General features: G+C 65.3%; 2 protein-coding genes across 2 annotated transcripts; both read left to right on the top strand.

Moving 5' to 3' along the window:
• The first annotated feature begins 2,354 nt into the window (after nt 1-2,354).
• CCM2L (CCM2 like scaffold protein) lies at nt 2,355-6,205 on the top strand. Its single transcript, XM_086622942.1, has 10 exons — nt 2,355-2,384; nt 2,665-2,832; nt 3,212-3,295; nt 3,411-3,594; nt 4,094-4,548; nt 4,647-4,782; nt 4,924-4,987; nt 5,185-5,332; nt 5,482-5,620; nt 5,925-6,205. Exons 1-10 carry the CDS (start codon nt 2,355-2,357, stop codon nt 6,203-6,205), a joined length of 1,689 nt encoding a protein of 562 aa, XP_086479068.1.
• Nucleotides 6,206-9,464: 3,259 nt separating this feature from the next.
• Nucleotides 9,465-16,197, top strand: HCK (HCK proto-oncogene, Src family tyrosine kinase). The gene is made up of 13 exons (XM_086623054.1): nt 9,465-9,479; nt 9,632-9,755; nt 9,876-9,918; nt 10,191-10,290; nt 10,438-10,536; nt 10,688-10,791; nt 11,164-11,313; nt 11,793-11,945; nt 12,260-12,442; nt 12,943-13,019; nt 14,123-14,276; nt 14,547-14,678; nt 15,977-16,197. Exons 2-13 carry the CDS (start codon nt 9,633-9,635, stop codon nt 16,177-16,179), a joined length of 1,521 nt encoding a protein of 506 aa, XP_086479180.1. The 5' UTR covers nt 9,465-9,479; nt 9,632; the 3' UTR covers nt 16,180-16,197.
• Nucleotides 16,198-17,120: the final 923 nt, after the last annotated feature.

Raw genomic sequence — 17,120 nt, forward strand, 5'->3', positions numbered from 1 at the left:
GGTGGGTGGGTGTGCAGTGTCGGTGGCATCACGTTGGCTTTTGTTTCCCATTTCTCCGTAGCCAGAAGGCTGGGGTGGCAGCAGGCTGGGGTGGGCCATCGCTGGGGTCACTGGTGCTAACTGGTGCTAACTGGAAGCCTCGTAAATCCTTCAGGAGGAGGGTGCAGAGCATGGCTGGGGCTGGGCCCCCCACAACCCCTACCGCTGGTAACGGGCAGACCTGGGCGGTGGGTGCTGACCGTGCCGGGGGCAGTGCCAGGCGGGTGGCTCGGTGGGGGGGGTCTCTTTTCCTCAGGGCAGGTCTGGGTTGGTGGCTGGGGGGGCCGGGCTGGGGCCGGGGCTCACCCCTGTAGGCGTCAAGTGGCATCACCGCAGCGCCCTTGCGGTGCCCATGCAGCGACGACTCCTCGCCGGGCACCGTCACAGAGCTGGGAAGCCACCGGGGATGGGCACAGGCTGCACGGGGAGCAGGTGCCAGCACGGGGCAGCTCCTCTGGGCTCCCCCTGCCCCGGCTGCTCTCCCTGTCCCCCCGAGGGCAGAGAGGAGCCGCTGGTCGGGGTAACCTGCACCCCTCTCCGTGCCCTTCGCCCCCGGCGTTTGGGTGGGGACCCCCAGGGCCGTGCCAGCGGGACAGAGGGACACTTTTCTATGCACTCAAGCCACGGTACCCTCAGCCCTGGGCTGCTCCGCGCGGTGCTGCCCTGCTCGGTGCGGGGACCCCGTCCATGCCTGGGGCTCAGGGGCAGCCACGGCCCCGCTCCCGGCCCCGGAGCTCGGCTGCCCTCCTGCCACTCACCCAGCCTGTGCCCCAGGGAAGCCAAACCCAGTGCCCCAGTGCCAGCGGCAGCACCGGGCTGGCAGCGCCTGCCCACCAGCGCTGTGGCAAGGGGGCAACTGGGGCCGAACCGGGTGCTGGGGTCGGGGGCAGCTCCGGGGGTGCTCGAGCTGCCACTGGGGATGGGGATCCTGGTCCCTGGGGGTGCCACCCCGGGGGTGGCAGCGGGGCCTCCCCAGCTTCAGGGGGCAGGGAGAGATTTGGGCCAGGGCTGTTCATTCCCGGTGGGGGCTACTGGGGGGGCCACGTCCCAGCGGGTCTCAGCCACGTCTCTGGTCCCCCCCCGGCGCCGGGACCTGTTGGCCGCTGTCACGTACTGTAAATACTCTGTGTGCCACCTTCTCCTCTGGGACCCTCGGTGCGGGCGGGGGGCGAGCGGGAGGCCGGGGTCCGTACCAAGACTTTTTTGTATACCACAAACTTTTTGTATATTTTTAATTTTGCTGCAACATGAGATATTAAATTCATTTCAATAAGCCCTGCCTGTGGCACCCTGTCCTCGCCGGCACCTCCAGCTCACGCCCGGGGCTCCGCAGCGGGGTGGGACGCTGCGCCGTCATCCCGGGGGGCTTGGGGACACTGTGGGATGGAGCAGGATGGCTGCGGCGGTGCTGCCCGTCCGGTGCTGGTGGCCCTGGTGGGTGCTGGGCTCAGTGTGGCAGCCGGCAGGGAAGGGGTGTGCGGGCAGGATGCAGTGTGCCGGGGAGGAAACCGCCGGACATGGACACGGACACGGCCACGGCCCAGTCCCTTGTCGCCAGCGCTGCGGGGCCAAACCCCTCCCTGCCGGAGGCCCCGATCCCTGGATGACCCCCAGACCCACGGAGGGCTCGAGCCCCATGGGCGGCCATGGGGACAGGGTGCTGGGTGCTGCTGCACAGGCTCCTGCTGGTGCTGTTCTGTGTGCTAGGGCCCCGCGTGGGCCAGGGCAGCGAGAGCCGGGAACCCCTAGTGCCACCCCATGGGAACGGGGCTGATGTGGGGCTGTGGGGCAGCGGAACCAGCCCCGGGCCCAGGTGGGACCCCCACGGCAGTGAGGGGCAGCGGCTGATCCACAGCCTGGTCCTGTGGGCACCCCCAGCCCCTGCTCTGGTCCCATCCCAGCCTCCTTCAGCCCCTGCCTCTGCCCAAATCCCAGCCCAGCCCCAGCCCAAATGCCACCCACAGCCCAATCCCAGTTCTAGTCCCAGTCCCAGCCCCACTCCTAGTCCCAGTTCTAGTCCTAATCCCAGTCCCAGCCCCACTCCTAGTCCCAGTTCTAGTCCTAATCCTAGTCCCAGCCCCAATCCTAGTCCTAGTCCTGTTCCTGTCCCATTCCCAGCCTCAGTCCCGATCCCTGTCCTGGTTCCCGTCCCACTCCCAGTCCCAGCCCAGGCCAGCGCAGTCCCCGCACCCCCCAGGAGGGGCAGGAACTCACATCCCGGCCGTCCTGGTGGAGTTTCCGACACAGGAAAACGCGGCGGCGCCGAGCGAGGCGGTGGGGGCGGCCGTGCCGGGAGGCAGCACCGCGGCCCCGCCATGGACTGCGAGGCCAAGAAGGGGAAGAAGGTGCCTGGGACTGGGGCTGGTGGTCCCGGGGGGCTGGCGGGAGGGTGGCAACGGGCACAGGAGTGCTGGGACGAAGTGCCCCGCATGCCTTTTGGCAGCGCGGCAGGGAGAGGTGGGGTCCCCACCCGCTGCCCCCTGCACCGTCCAAATGGTGTAAATTTAGGGTCAGTGAGCAGAAAGGTGCCCAGCCCCTCCCTGGGAGTGCCCGCAGACCCCATGCATGGGTGCTGGGGTTGGGTGCCCGGCACTGATGTGTCCCTGTGCCCACTCTCCCTGCCAGGGCTTCGTCTCGCCCATCAAGCGGCTGGTTTTCCCCAAGGCGGCTCGGAGGCCGGCGCTCCGCGGCAGCGTATACCGGCGCCCGCTGCACTCGGTGCCCCTCTACCCCCCCGACTACCTGATCGACCCCCAGATCCTGCTGCATGACTACGTGGAGAAGGAGGTGAAGGTAAGAGGGTGGGAGGTCCCTGGGGATGCCAGGGGTCCCTGCCTGCTAAGGGGGGGACATGAGACCTCCACACCACGCTGAGAGCCACCACCCACGGTGGCCAGGAGGGTGCTGGTCCCCCCCCTGCCCAGGCAAACACCCAGGGAGGGAGAGGATGGGCTGGGGGTGCAGGGAGGACCCCTCATTGCAGGGTCTCCTTGCACTCCAAGAAGATGCATCCTGCCCGTGGGGAGGTGGGTGCTCCAGGGGAGGCTCTGGGCCGTGGGGTGGGAGGATGTGCAGCCCCAGTGCCCACCCGCTGCTCTGAGCCCCGGGCTGGCCTTCCTCACCAAGGCTCCCCCAGCCCCCCCAAAGCTGCCCTGGGTTTTGTCCCCCGCAGTTTTTAGGCCACCTGACATGGGTGACAGCCTCCCTGAACCCCTCCAGCCGTGACGAGGTGCTGCAGCTGCTGGACACAGCCAGGGTAAGAGGAGTCCCCACCCCCGGGGTGCCCCCCGGTGCTGCCCAGACGGTGTGGGTGCTGGGTGTCTCATGCTGCTGGGTGCCCCGGGCCCCTGGCACAAGCTTTGCCCCCACAGCAGCTGAAGGAGCTGCCGCTGCAGACGACGCCGGAGCAGGACAGCATCCTCAGCCTCTCTGCCCGCTGCCTCCTGCTCACCTGGCGCGACAACGAGGAGCTCATCCTGCGCATCCCCACCCACGAGATCGCCGCCGCGTCCTACCTGCGTGACGATGCCCTGCACCTCCTCATCCTCAAAACCGGTGCGGGCGGCCAGCTGGGGACACCGGCTGTGGCACAGTAGGGATCCCGGTCCTGGAGCTCCCCGCTGCCCGCAGGCGGGTCCCAGCTGTGCTCCCAGCTCCTGATGCCTTTAATGGCAGGAGGAGACGAAGCTGCAGAGGCCCCTGTCCCCCCCCAGTGGAGCCCCAGAGGGGCACAGGGGGCTCCGGCACTTTGATCAGCAAACCCGGGCTCAGGTGCCAGCTGCAGGCAGGGTCCCTGGGGAGGGGGCTGCGCCAGGCAGAGCTCCAGCCTGCACATGGAGCGGTCCCCTAATCCCACTGCCCCTGATCCCCCTGCCCAGCCCCACTGTAGCCTCACTGTCCCCAACCTTCCCCTGTCCCCTCCCCATCACCCCCATCCCTCTGCATCCCACCCGGCCACTGGGATGGGGCAGCCAGGGCAGGGTCTGGGGGCCGGGCAGGGTGGGCAATGCAGCCCCCTCGCCCTGCCACCCAATCTCTCCTCGCTGCCCCCCAGGCCTGGGAGTGGACCCGGTCCCCGCCGGAGTGCACCCCGAGGCGACCCCAGTTGGGGTGCCGGAGGCATTCCCTGCCAAGAAGCGGCCAGGGGGCTCGTGGCCGGAGGGCGGGCGGCTGGGGGGCCCGATGGAGCGGCGGCACACCATCTGCAGCCTGGACTGGCGGGCAGCGCGGGGTGGGCAGGAGGCCCGGCAGGGCGGCAGCCTGGAGCGGCGGCGGGGCGGCAGCTGGGAGCGGCGGCAGCGCGGGCGGCCTTCGGGCAGCTGGGAGCGGCGGCAGCCATGCGGCGGCAGCTGGGAGCGGCGGCAGGCGGGCAGCGCCGGCGGCAGCTGGGAGCGTGGCACCGGCTTCGGCAGCTGGGAGAGGCGGCACACGGGCAGCAACCCCCTGGACCCGCAGGAGCCCTGCCCCGACGCCTACTCCAACCTCATCATCCTCGCCGTGCCCAACAGGGTGAGCGACCCTGGCACGTGGGCACCCGCTGGCACGTGGCCACCCAGGGGCACCCACAGACTCACCCACGCTCCCTCCCTCCCTGCCTCCCACTCCAGGATGCCGGTGAGGAGTCCTGCGCGCTCATCTGCCAGGTCTTCCAGATCATCTACGGGGACCAGAGCATCGAGTGCGTGGACCGCGCCGGGTACCACTACACCTCCACGCCCACGCGGCCCTGGCTCTCCAGCAGAAGTGAGTGGCTGGAAACGGGCATGGGAACGCCGAGCGGAGCGGCACAGGGCTGACGGGGAGGGGTCTGCGGGCATGGAGCAGGGGGCAGGTGCCATGGCAGAGGCTTGGCCCCGCTCCCAGACCTCAGCTCTCCCTCCCCAGGCGAGAGCTGCCGCACAGATGGGACGTACGGCTACGACGCCGACTTCAGCTGCTGCAGCTCCTTGTGAGTCTGGTTCCCCCAAGGTGCCCCTGCCCCAGGCTGGGTGCCCCTGCCCCAGGGTGGGTGCCCCTGCCCCACAGTGAGTGCCTGTCCCAGCTGCAGAGAGGCCCCAGCTCTGCCCGACAGCGGGTGCTGTGCAGCGGGGGTGCAGACAGGCACACGAGGGGTGCCAGGACCCGCTGACCCCCGTCCTCCTGCAGCGACGGCTCCCACGAGACATTCGAAGCGTATTACAGCGGCGCCTCCTCGCCCTCCTTCCACCAGTCCCACCACAGCCTGGCCACCGCCTGCAGTGGCAGCGACCAGAGCGGCGCGGGGCTGGAGCAGCTGCAGGACTACATGGTGACGGTGCGGGCATGGGGACGGGCAAGGGGCCCTGCTGGGTGCTGGCAGCCAGGGCGGGTGGGCAGCTCTGAGCCCCCCGCCCCGGGGAGCAGCTGGGGGGGTGCGAGGTCGGGGTGCCAGGACAGCCCCGACCTGTCCCTGTGTCCCCGCAGCTGCGCAACAAGCTGTCACCGCAGGAGATCCAGCAGTTCGCCCTCCTGCTCCGCGAGTACCGCCTGGGCACGCCGGTGCGGGAGTACTGCGGGGAGCTGCTGCGCCTCTACGGGGAGCGCAGGAAATTCCTCCTCCTGGGTGAGAGTCCGGGCTCCCGCTGCAGCCACCCTGTGCCACCGTGTCACCCTAGTGATGGCCATGCGTCCCTTGGGGACAGGGTGCTGGTGCCGGGTGTGCTCTGGGAGGTGTTGGGACCTTGCTGCTTGTTGGGGATGGGATGGGATGGGATGGGATGGGATGGGACGGGACGGGATGGGACGGGACGGGATGGGACGGGATGGGATGAGCCCTGCTGCAAGCAGCCGGTGGGGCTGGCTGGCATCGCGCCCCAGCGCTGCCCACCCAGGCAGGGTCACCCCGAGGCTGACGGTGTCCATGGCAGGAATGAGGCCCTTCATCCCCGACCAAGACATTGGGTACTTCGAGACCTTCCTGGAGAGCATTGGCATCCGGGAGGGCGGGATCCTCACCGACAGCTTCGGCCGCATCAAGCGCAGCATGAGCAACACGTCGGCCTCGGCCGTGCGCAGCTACGACAGCTGGTCCCTGCGCTCCGAGTCCGAGTCCTTCAACCGCATGATCACGGACATCACCCACGACATCGAGGCGCTGGCGCGGGACGAGGAAGAGGAGGAGGAGGAGGAAGAGGACAACTACCTGTGAGGGAGTCCCAAAATCAGTGGTCCCCTCCCCACTCGCCGACATGGTGCCACACCTCCAAGCCCAGATTTGCCAGGTGCCCAGCTTGGCACCAGTGCCTGGAATGAGGATGTTGTCACCTCCTTTGTCACCGCGGGAGGGGACAGGGGCTCTGCACCACCCTGACAGCTATCAGCAGGGCTGGTGGCATCGAAGGGCAGCTGTGGTGGTTGGGGACCCCCCAATCAGCAATGCCATGTGCTGTAATTTCTGCAGATTGCAATTAAATGCCAGGGCTGGGAGTGGAGCAGGTTCTTCCCCGGGGAAAGGCCATGCCAGGGTGGGGGGCTGCTGCAGTGGGGGTGCAAGCTGGGGCAGGGGGAGCTGCTTGCAGCCCTGCCAGGCACCATGCCACTGCTGGGCTGGGCACCTCGTCCACCCTGGTGCCAACTCACAGGTCACTCCTGGAGTCAGGGAGCTCCTGGCCATCCTGCTGCCGAGCGCCCCGGTGCAAGGGCAAGAATGGGGGACGTGGGCCATGCCACAGGCAGCTGTCCCCTGTCCCATGAGCAACGTCCCTGTGACACTCGGCCAGCTGCGGGCCCTGGGTGTTCCACTAAAGGAAGTTCTTGTCCTGGGACCCGGTTTTCCTGCAGTGCTGCCCCGCAGCCCTCCCGCCACCAAGGGACAGGGCATCACTCCCCGTGGGGTGGCTGGCCCATGGCTGATGGCCCCCGGCGGGAGCTGCGGGCCAGCACTGCAGCCCCTGGGCCGGTGCGTGGGCAGGCAGATGTCGAGGCTACCAGCAGTAATTTATTTTTTCTCTTAAAAAGTGTATGTATGCAAATCCCCAGGCAGGCGAGGCGCCCGCCGCCCCCCCGCTTCCTCTGAGGCTCCGGAGCCCGGGCAGGCGCGGGGCCCAGCCCTGCCTGCCACGGTTGGCATCGCGGCGGGGCTGCAAAAGCCACGCGTCCCTTTGCTGCCACCGTCCCTGTCCCAAATCCAGGGGGGCTCTGGGCAAACCAGAAGTGCTGTGGGGCTGGGGAGGGGGCCCATGGGACTGGGGAGGGGATCCATGGGGGTCCTTTGGCTTGGGAATACCAGTGCCAGCGGAGACACAGCAAAGCCCGTGACCCCCCGATTGCTCCGGGCTGGGCTGCACAGCGTGGGCACCACGCTCCGCACCCCACATGCCCTGCACCCCCCACGTCCTGCACCCCGTCACGGCGCAGTGCTCAGGGGTTTCCCCTTTTCTCTTCCCCAGGGACGGAGACGCTCCCCACACCGTGAACAGCCCACGCTCCCCCCGCGCCCCCCCCGCCGCCCACGGCCCCACACCGGGCGAGGAAACAGCACGGGGGCCGCTCTGGTCCCCAAATCCCCCCGGGCTGCCGGAGGCCGCGGTGGAGAGAAGGGCTCTGGCACCCATCGGGGGACGTGAGAGGGACCCCCACGGCAGCGGGGTCCCCACGGGACCGGGCACGGGCGCCCTTGCGAGCCGCTTCTGCTGCCGTCGGCCCGCGGGGGTCCCGCTCGGACCGGGGCGGGGGCCGTTCGGGGCGTGACGGGGGGCCCCGCTCCCATCCCGGTTTGGGCCCCCCGAGCCCGGTACAGGGAGGTATCGGCCGCGCCCGCCCCGTCGGGCAGCACCGGCGGGGTGCGGGGGTCCCGCAGCCCCGGGGCGGCACCGGGAGGCGGGGCCTTACCGGAGAGGGGCGTGGTCTTACCGGGGCGGGCGGGAGCGCAGCCGGGCAGAGCACAGCGGCGGCAGCAGCCCCGGCTCCGGAACGGGGACCAGGACCGGGACTGGGACCGGGACGGGGACGGAGGAGGTGAGAGCGGAGCGGAGCCGTGCGCGGAGCCCCGAGGGCGGCGGGGCCAGGCGGGGGGAGCCCCAGTGCCGGTCCCAGGCAGCCCCGGTGCCAGTCCCGGGGGTCGGTCCCTGCCCTGGTTCAGCCGCCGCTGCCTCGCTCCTGCTCCGTGCCGGCCCTGCCCGGTGCGGCGGCCCCGGAGTGCCCCGGGGGGAGGCGATGCCAGGGTGCTCGGGGGAGGATATCCCTGCCAGTGGCCTTGCAGGGGCTGTCGGGGACCCGCCACCGCGACCGAGGGCACCGGGCAGCGAGGGCTCGGGGCCGCGGGCAGCCACGGTCGTGGAGCGATGGGCTCCCCTCATCCCACGGCTGGGACACGCACATGGGCCACGGGACAGGGCTCTGCGGGGTGGGACACACCAGGAACGGCGGCTCCCACTGGTGTTCCCTGTGCCACAGGAGCCGGTGGGAAAGCCATGGCCACCTGGTCACTGCGTGTGGGGTGAGCCGGGGGGCTGCGGGATGCTCGGACCCTTTATAGGGCCGAATGCTCCGACCCGCTGCGGGACAGGCACAGCAAATGCCGGCCACGGTGCCGGTGTGGGCCACGGCCGAGCTTCGGCCAGGGGCTGCGTGGCTTTGCCAGGGCAGACCCGGTGCTGGGCTTTGCCAGCGGCTGGTGCTTCCCATGCAAGGGGACGCGCTCTCTGCTGCTCCTGCTCTGCCCTGGGGAGCGGAGCCGGCCCAGGCATTGGCACCTTGGGAAGGACAAGGAGTGACCGTCGGGTGGCTGGGAGGTGACAGCGATGTCCCTCAAGGGCCGTGGGAGCGAAGCGGTGCTGCTGGTGCTTGGCTGGTCCCCCAGTGAGGCCGGTGGTGCCGTGCACGTCCTCCGTGAGGCCCCCACTCAGCCCTGAGCTTCCTCCTTCGCTGTCACCACCAGCACCTTCTCCTTTCTCTGCACCGATGTCTCCCCTGGACAAGGGAAGTGCCTTTGCGGGGGGTTCCCCCCGCGCTCTCTGCTTCTTGCAGCACTTTTTGCTGCTGCTGTTTCTTGGGGAGCTGGAGAAAGTTGAGCATTTGCATTTGCCCTGAGCTGGTGGCTGTTGGAGGCAGCTCCACCCCAGCAGGGAGCAGCCGGGGAGCGCGGTGGGGAGCAGCGACCCATGGCAGCGCAGGGGCTGCAGCCACACCAGGGGACAGGGTGGGCATGAGCACCAGCGGTGCTGGGCAGAGAGTCCCTCTGTGACGGGGGTCCTGCTTTGCAAAGAGGCTCTATCCCACCATGATGCTGAGTGCCTGTACCCCCGGCCGGGGAAGGGCTGTGAAGCTGCTCCATGGCAGCCACTGTTACCTGCCCAAAATTTGCCTCCTTTGACTTCTCCTTTCTCTGGACTGAGAGATCCTTTTTCCTCTCCATCACACTAGTGTGCACCTTGCTCGGTGCTCCAGTGCCCCGTGGTTCCCACCCACCTCAGCTCTGCCAGGTAAGCGGAGTCCTCTCTGCCCACCACTGGGTGGGCATCGCGGCCCTGTGCCATGCACCGGCACCATGCTGGGCAGGAGCTGCTGAGAGCGGGGCTGGAGCGGGGCTTTCACCTCTGTTGCAACGGCTTCACTTCCCCTCCCTTGGCTGCAGGATGGGTTGCGTGGAGTCGAAGGAAGTTGGTGTCCAAGAGAAGATGATAAAAACCGACCCTGACCCCGGCCCCAGCTTCCAGCAGGGTCACTACGTAAGGGACCCCACGGCCGCCAACAGGACGGTGAGCGGGTGGCCCTACCACTGCTGCTGGGGATGGGGGCTGCAGAGGGGTTGAGACCCCCCCAGGGTACGAGTCTCTGCCACTCACAACATCACTCTCTGGTTTTGTCTCACTTTCCAGAACAGTAATGTCCCTGGTGTGGCTGTGCCCTTGCCCGAGGATGGTAGGTACAGGGGGTCTGCAAGCGGGTGCATGGGGTGGAGCATGTGGGGGGAGCGTGGCCAGGTCCTCTCCAGCCTGGGTCAAACGCTGCCGGTCCCAGTGGGACAGGAGCTCTGGGGTTCCTCGAGGGCTGGACGTGGCCGTGGCACGATGAAGATGGAGGCGCTGGGTGCTGCGGGGGTCCTGGCTGGGGTCCCGGCTGCACATGGCAGGGGTGGTCCGGCGCCCCGTCCCAGCACGGGGAGGGGTGCCCAGGGAGCTCCCTCGCTGCAGGCTCGGGGGACAACGTGGTGCTGGCGCTTTACGACTACGAGGCGATGCACACTGGGGACCTGAGCTTCCAGAAAGGGGAGCGGCTCAAGGTGCTGGAGGAGTAAGTGCTGCTGGCATCCCCCCACCCTGGGATCTCCTGAAGGCTTGCGTGGCCCTACTGAGGTTTTTGGGGGAATTTGCCCCTGGAGGAGCTGGCAGTGCCCAGCACCAAGTGCCGCGGGCTGCCCTGACGCTGTCTCTGTTGCAGGTCAGGGGAGTGGTGGCAAGCGCGGTCACTGGCGACGGGCCGCGAAGGCTTCATCCCCAGCAACTACGTTGCCCGAGCCGACTCGCTGGAGACAGAGGAGTGAGTCCATCCCTCGGTGGCACATCCCAGCCCCACGCGGTCCCGTGGTCCCCCACCGTGGCTGTCCCCACTCCTGCCCCCAGCCCTGACCCACGCCAGCCTTCGCTCCCCGCCCCGGCAGCGTTCGTTGGTTCATTTGTTTCTGCTGCAGGTGGTTTTTCAAGGGCACCAGCCGGAAGGACGCGGAGCGGCAGCTCCTCAGCTCTGGGAACGTCATCGGGTCCTTCATGATACGGGACAGCGAGACGACGAAAGGTGCGGAGGGTGCCGGCGGCGCGGAGCGGCTGCCCTCGCGTGCTGGGATCGGAGCTCGGGAGCCGCGTCCCCAGCCCGGGGGCTCTGCTTTGCTGCAGGGCAGGGACCGGGGGCCCTGTGCCAGTGTCCCCGCAAGAGCCCGCGGTGCTGCCGCATCTCCGAGCCCGGTGGTGGGGATGGGGGAGACGTGTCCCTTCGAGGCTGCTTTCAGCATCTGGGGCACACGCTGAGCTGAGCTCGTGCCTGGGGCCACGGGGCTGGTGGCAGCACGGCGGGGATGGGGGCTGCGGCGATGGCACCGCCGGGCGATGGCACCGCCGGGCGATGGCACCACCGGGCGATGGCACTGTGCATCTCACCCTCCCCGAACAGGCTGCTACTCGCTGTCGGTGCGGGACGGGGACGATCTGCACGGCGGCACCGTGAAGCATTACAAGATCCGGACACTGGATAGTGGCGGCTTCTACATCACCCCGCGCAGCAACTTCGACTCGCTGCAGGAGCTGGTCCAGCACTACAAGGGTGAGCCCCGGCGGGTCTGGCCCCCCTGCCCCAGACAGGGCTTTGTCACTGAGCCCAGCAGCCACTGGGCATCTGGGACACGCAGAGGCCGAGGGGCTCCTGCCCGTCACTGCTGGGCTCCCGCTGTGGCTCCGGCTGTGACATGCAGCAACTCCCAGACGTTCCATGGGTGCCCGGCTTGCTGGCCATCACAGCCAGGGGCATCAGTGTCTCTGAACACCCACCGTGCCCAGGACTCCCCACCCCCAGGCAGGCTGGTACACTGGCTGTGCCAGCACGGTGCGGTAACACCCAGCAGGGCAGTGGTGCCAGCGGGGCTGGGCTGCGATGGCCGGTGTTCAACGTGTCCCCAGTGTTTGCAGTGGGGCACGTGGTGCCAGGACGTGCCCCGCAGCCACGGAGGCTGCCGTGGGCTCCGCTTTGAAGCACGAAGCAGCCAGTGGTTCAACTGGCTGATGGCTCCCGGTGCTCCCCGGCAGGGCAAAGCGACGGGCTGTGCCAGAAGCTCACCCACCCCTGCCGTGTGCCCAAACCCCAGAAGCCCTGGGAGAAAGATGCCTGGGAGATCCCTCGGGAGTCGCTGAGGCTGGAGAGGAAGCTGGGAGCCGGGCAGTTCGGAGAAGTGTGGATGGGTGAGAGCGAGGGGGAGGCAGCTGGGAGGAAGACAAAGGTGTTGGCGGAGGAGGAAGGGTGAGGGATGGGAGAGGAGGGGGAAGGATGGTGGGGAGGAAGAGGCAGGGAGGGAGTGACCTGAAGGAGAGGAGCACGGGGACGCGGAGTTGGCCCTGTCAATGCTGGGACTGCTCGGGGCTGGATGCACGGGGCCGTGCGTGGTCTCCAGCCCTGGCACATCGGCTCCATCTGCGGGAGTGGGTGTTTTGGCTCCGAAATCCAGAGGCCCCAGTGCCTGGGCAGCCTGGGAACGGTCTGTCGTGCTGCCCCACAGCTACCTACAACAAGCACACCAAGGTGGCGGTGAAGACGATGAAGCCGGGCAGCATGTCGGTGGGCGCCTTCCTGGAGGAGGCGAACCTGATGAAGACGCTGCAGCACGACAAGCTGGTGAGGCTGCACGCGGTCGTCACCAAGGAGGAGCCCATCTACATCATCACCGAGTTCATGGAGAAAGGTGCTGCCCGCGTCCCCGCGCGGTCTCCATGGGCCAGGCCAGGCGATGGGACCCAGGTGTCCCAGGGATGGGGCAGGATCATCCTCTCCTGTATCCCTGCGTGGGCTCCGTGGGCTCCGCACCAGTGGCCGGAGCGCTGGGAGTGGAACTGGCTCCTGCTGCTGTGTGTCCGAGTGTGCCAGGGCAGGGTGCTGGGGCAGGGTGCTAGGGTGGGTGCTAGGCAGGGGAATGAAGTGACAGCCCTGGGAGAGGGAGGGATGGGGACAAGGGGCAGACAAGGATGAGTCCTCTGCAAGGCAGGAGGGAGCCAGAGCGGGACTTGCCCAATCGATCAATTGATCCCTGGGAGCGGGATGAGGGGTCAGGTGTGTTTCCTGACCAAGCCTTTGTGTTGTGCTTGGCTTGCTGGGACCCTGTGCCACCCATGGGACCCGTGTCACCCTGAGGGTGGGCACAGGCTCAGCCGAGCGGTCAGCCCTGGCACCCTTCCCCATCCGCAGGGAGCTTGCTGGATTTCCTGAAGAGCGATGAGGGCAACAAGCAGCCGCTCCCAAAGCTGATCGACTTCTCTGCCCAGGTGAGGAGGGAGCAGACCCTCCCCAGCTCCCCGCTCCTGCTGCCCCTCGCCCCGGAGCGTGCCAACCTCCCGGCTCGACTCCGCAGCGCGGAGGGGCTGCTCTCTGCAGCACTGAGGAGCAGAGGCTGAAGCGCTTTGCTGTGCCCGCAGCGAGCCTGGCACCCAGCGAGCTTGTGCTGGGGCTGAGTCACCGCGAGTGAAATCGCATGTGGTCATGGAAATAATCTTTCCGCTCTTGCAGTGCTTGTTTACTTCTGTATTTCGTGTGCAGCTCTGTGAGCAACTGCACAACGGCACCTTACCCTGGCCCGGCTTGTGCGGGTGTGACGGGCAAGGGGGGTGTCCCCTCCGGCTGCTCCAGCCCCTCCCAGATGCTGGAGGTATCCAGGCTTGGGCTAATTTGGCACAAATTTGGGGTTTGGTTGTGCACAGCCCAGGTCACCTCTGCATTGCTGGGGGCTGATAGCTGCACACACAGCCACAGCCGCCGAGCGCAGGGACTTCAGGAGATGGAGCTGGGGAGGATATTCAGGGGTCACTGCCACCCTGCCCCCGGGCAGCACTGACTCTTCCCAAACTATCCTTGAAGACCTCAGGCTTCTCCCCACCCTCACTGCAGCAATTAAAGTCCATTCGTTGGGTAGGTCCCTCCTTGCTTCCCTGGAGCAGTTGTCGGGGTATTTGGAGACTGGTCTCACACCTTCTCTGACCGGAGAACCATTTACTCCTCTTCCCGTCCGCACGGCTGCTACGGAAGAAGCAGTTACACCTCGCTCTGCAGGCATCCACGGACACTTGCTCGTGAGCACGTCGACTCCGCAGATGCCAGTTCTTGCTGGTTTTCTCACACAGGGGCTGAAATGGGTCGTGTTGGGCTGGTCACCCAAACCCTGACCTCTTCTGCAAGGGGTTCCCTGCATGGAGAGTGGTTCCCGCGCAGGGCAGTCTGTCTCGGCTCCTGCTGTGGCTCGGGCTCCCTGCACCCCCTTTCCAAGCGCTCACCAGAAGCAGATAACCTCTTTCCGTTCCTGATAACAGTCGCGTTGAGGGGGGTTGTGTTATTTCAAACAGCCTCTTTGCATTTCTCTTTCCCCTTTTCACAGATTGCAGAAGGAATGGCCTTTATCGAGAAGAGGAACTACATCCACAGAGACCTGCGAGCTGCCAATATCCTGGTGTCGGCGCTCCTGGTGTGCAAGATTGCAGACTTTGGACTGGCCAGAGTCATTGAAGACAATGAGTACACGGCCCGGGAAGGTGCGGGAGCTGCTGGGGGTGTCTGGCCGCTTTCAGAGAAGATGAAGGGTCGTGGGAATCCCTTAGAGCCACTTATCAGCGTGGAACCTTGGCAGCAAGGGCCCTGGGAGGGACACGCTGTGTAAACGGGCCGATGAGGGAAGCTCCTCTCATTTGCATCACTTCACATCTTCCTCTTCTGTTTGTTTGTTTCTTGTTCCCCATATTTCAGCACCAGTTTCTCAGCATTTGGGTTAGAGTTCACGTTTGCCATTGGATCTCTTTGCCCAGGTGCCAAGTTTCCCATTAAATGGACCGCACCAGAAGCCATCAACTACGGATCTTTCACTATAAAATCAGACGTCTGGTCCTTTGGGATCCTCCTGACCGAGATCATTACCTACGGGCGCATCCCATACCCAGGTAAGGAGCTGAAATCCCTCCTCAAGTCTGTTTCCAAAAGACACGCTCCACCTTCTGGGCCTTATCCATAGGATCTGTTTCTCCATGAAGTTAGATCTCTGAAAACAGAGGGAACGGTGAGAAATCTGAATCTCACCCTGGGAGCAGAACTCAAAGACGGTAGGACAAGGTCTCAAGATGGCAATTCTGTCTGTGAGCTGTCGAGAGGAGCCCAGAGCACGGGGCAATCTGCACCATCAAGAGCTCACCTAGGATGGATAATTAGGAGGATTTTCTCCCTGGGAGTCCTCAGTGGACTCCAGCTGTTTTCGCTGTGCTGATGTGGCATGGGCCCCCTCTTCTCAGCTTCCACAAAGCAGAGCTGGGATGTTTCCTCTGGGGAGCTCACAAAATGAGTCCAGGTAGTGATGACTTTGGGGTGCCCGCTGCCTTGGGGAGAAGGGCAGTTATTCTGTATACTGCCTTGGGGCTGATCCTGCAAGGAGGTCCTGAGCTCCTCCGGATCCATGGGAAGCCAGCAGTGGTCAGGACCTCTAAAAGATCTGGTCTCTCTGTTTCTAAAACAGAAGATCCTGTCTTTAGTGTGGGAGGATAACCGGCTTGCCCCAGGCTGTACTGCATGGCCCCGGGAGAGTGGGTGTCACGCTCCGCAGGTTCCTGGCTCAGGGGTTTGTGTCCCATCACTTACTGGTGGGTTTCTGCGTCCTGCAGATTGTGTTTGGAGGTGGCACATCAGTTCAGGGCTGATAGGTGGGCCAGGTGTTCTTGGGAAGGCCCGACCGCTCTGTAAACCATCATTAGGAACCGCCCTGTACTTTAGAGTAATTGTTACTTTGGTACCTTTTTCCGAAGGGAAATGATTCTGTGTAAGAAAAGTAAATGTTGCCACAAACCGACCGTGAAGGATCTGGGGTGGCATAAAGCGTTGTTCTGGAGGACCAGTTCTGCCAGCACACTAACTTATTTTTATTGGAAGGAATGGCTCATCAAAGACTGAGCAGATGGAGAAGCCTTTATTTTTTTGAAATTTATACAAAACGATTCTAATTCTCATCTGATCTGCTCAACTAGGGTACAAAACTGCATGTTACAACTAACTCAGCATCCTGGTTGCCCACATGTTTCTCTGACCAGGAGTGTTAGTTCCCCCTTCCCAACCCCTCCAACCTGTCCTTTTTCCTCCTAGTGACATTGCCCAAAGGGTGGGTGGTTTGGGCTTTGGGTGGTTTTTTTTTTTCCTTTTAACGAAATCAGTGATAAGCCATGAAATGCCCACCTGTCCTGCCCTGTTTCTCCAGGGATGTCGAGCGTGGAGGTGATCAGGGCGCTGGAGCGGGGGTACCGGATGCCCCGCACAGAGAACTGCCCTGAGGAGCTGTATGACATTATGATGAGATGCTGGAAGACCAAACCGGAGGATCGTCCCACCTTCGAGTACACGCAGAGCATTTTGGAGGATTTCTTTACTGCAACAGAGAGCCAGTATCAGCAGCAGCTGTAACACAGGGAGCGTGGGGAAGGCAGCGGATACCCCGCACCACGCCCGCCGTGTTGGCAGCACCCGCACCCCGCTCTTCTCCGTCCCGCTCGTGACCTGCCTGCACACGCCTTCCCCTGCCAGCCTGGCGCCAGAGCCAGAGGCTTCCCGGTGTGGTTGGGCTGGAAGTGGGGGCAGGAGGACACCGTGCTCAGACCAGCCCTCCGGAGCTGCCAGACAGAAGGAGAAGCGATGCAGGGCTGCACCTTGTGCCTTTTGCATGTGCCCGAGTACTCACGAGGCAGCTGCTCCGGGAAGCGCCAGCTGGACAGTGGGTGCCTGCACTGGCAGCACCACACAGGGAGGGCTGGGGCCAGGCCTGTTTCAGCTACAAAGAAAAAAACCCACCAGATTCTTATTTTTTTAGATCCTTCTGAGATCTTATCATGCTGTTTTGCAGAAGTAGGTGCTTTAGCTGTGACGGCCTCGGCGAAATGCCGTGATGTTCCAGGCATGCTGTGCAGTGCCAGTGCCCCCAGCTCCCTGCATGTCGGGGGCATCCCAGTGGATTCCCACCTGGGTATGCTGCGGTGCAGCACGTTGCTTGTGCTTGGCACAGACCCGTGGGTTTGGGATGCCAGGCGTTGCAGAAACGTGCCTCTCCCCTCACCCTCCTGGGGTTCCTTCCCAAGTATTTTTCGGGGTGCCCGCTCTGCAGAGCGCCATGCTGGCGGAGCTGTGCCAGCGAGGTGGGCAGCGTGTGCCACGGGGCACGGATGGCCCTGACGGTGCTCCGCGGGGCAGCCCCTGGGCAGCCCCTCACTCCGCTCGCCGCGGGACGAACTTCCCGAGCTCCTTCCCTGTTGTTTTCGGTATTTAACGAGGAGCATTTTATAAGGGGGAAAGAACGTTTTGGTTTTTTTTTTTTTAAAGACGGCCCTGTGCATCTCACAGCACGTTGGTTC

This window comes from Tauraco erythrolophus, chromosome 18, assembly GCF_009769465.1.
Source record: "Tauraco erythrolophus isolate bTauEry1 chromosome 18, bTauEry1.pri, whole genome shotgun sequence".
Classification (NCBI taxonomy): Eukaryota; Metazoa; Chordata; class Aves; order Musophagiformes; family Musophagidae; genus Tauraco; species Tauraco erythrolophus.

What these genes read in the sequence shown, in the direction of transcription:
- HCK (XM_086623054.1), top strand. Translation starts at nt 9,633, where the DNA reads ATGGGTTGCGTGGAGTCGAAGGAAGTTGGTGTCCAAGAGAAGATGATA. An exon ending in CCACGGCCGCCAACAGGACG is followed by an intron (nt 9,756 to 9,875) that starts GTGAGCGGGTGG and finishes CTCACTTTCCAG; the next exon opens with AACAGTAATGTCCCTGGTGT. An exon ending in CACCGAGTTCATGGAGAAAG is followed by an intron (nt 12,443 to 12,942) that starts GTGCTGCCCGCG and finishes CCCCATCCGCAG; the next exon opens with GGAGCTTGCTGGATTTCCTG.
- CCM2L (XM_086622942.1), top strand. Translation starts at nt 2,355, where the DNA reads ATGGACTGCGAGGCCAAGAAGGGGAAGAAG. An exon ending in AGGCCAAGAAGGGGAAGAAG is followed by an intron (nt 2,385 to 2,664) that starts GTGCCTGGGACT and finishes TCTCCCTGCCAG; the next exon opens with GGCTTCGTCTCGCCCATCAA. An exon ending in TTCAGCTGCTGCAGCTCCTT is followed by an intron (nt 4,988 to 5,184) that starts GTGAGTCTGGTT and finishes GTCCTCCTGCAG; the next exon opens with CGACGGCTCCCACGAGACAT.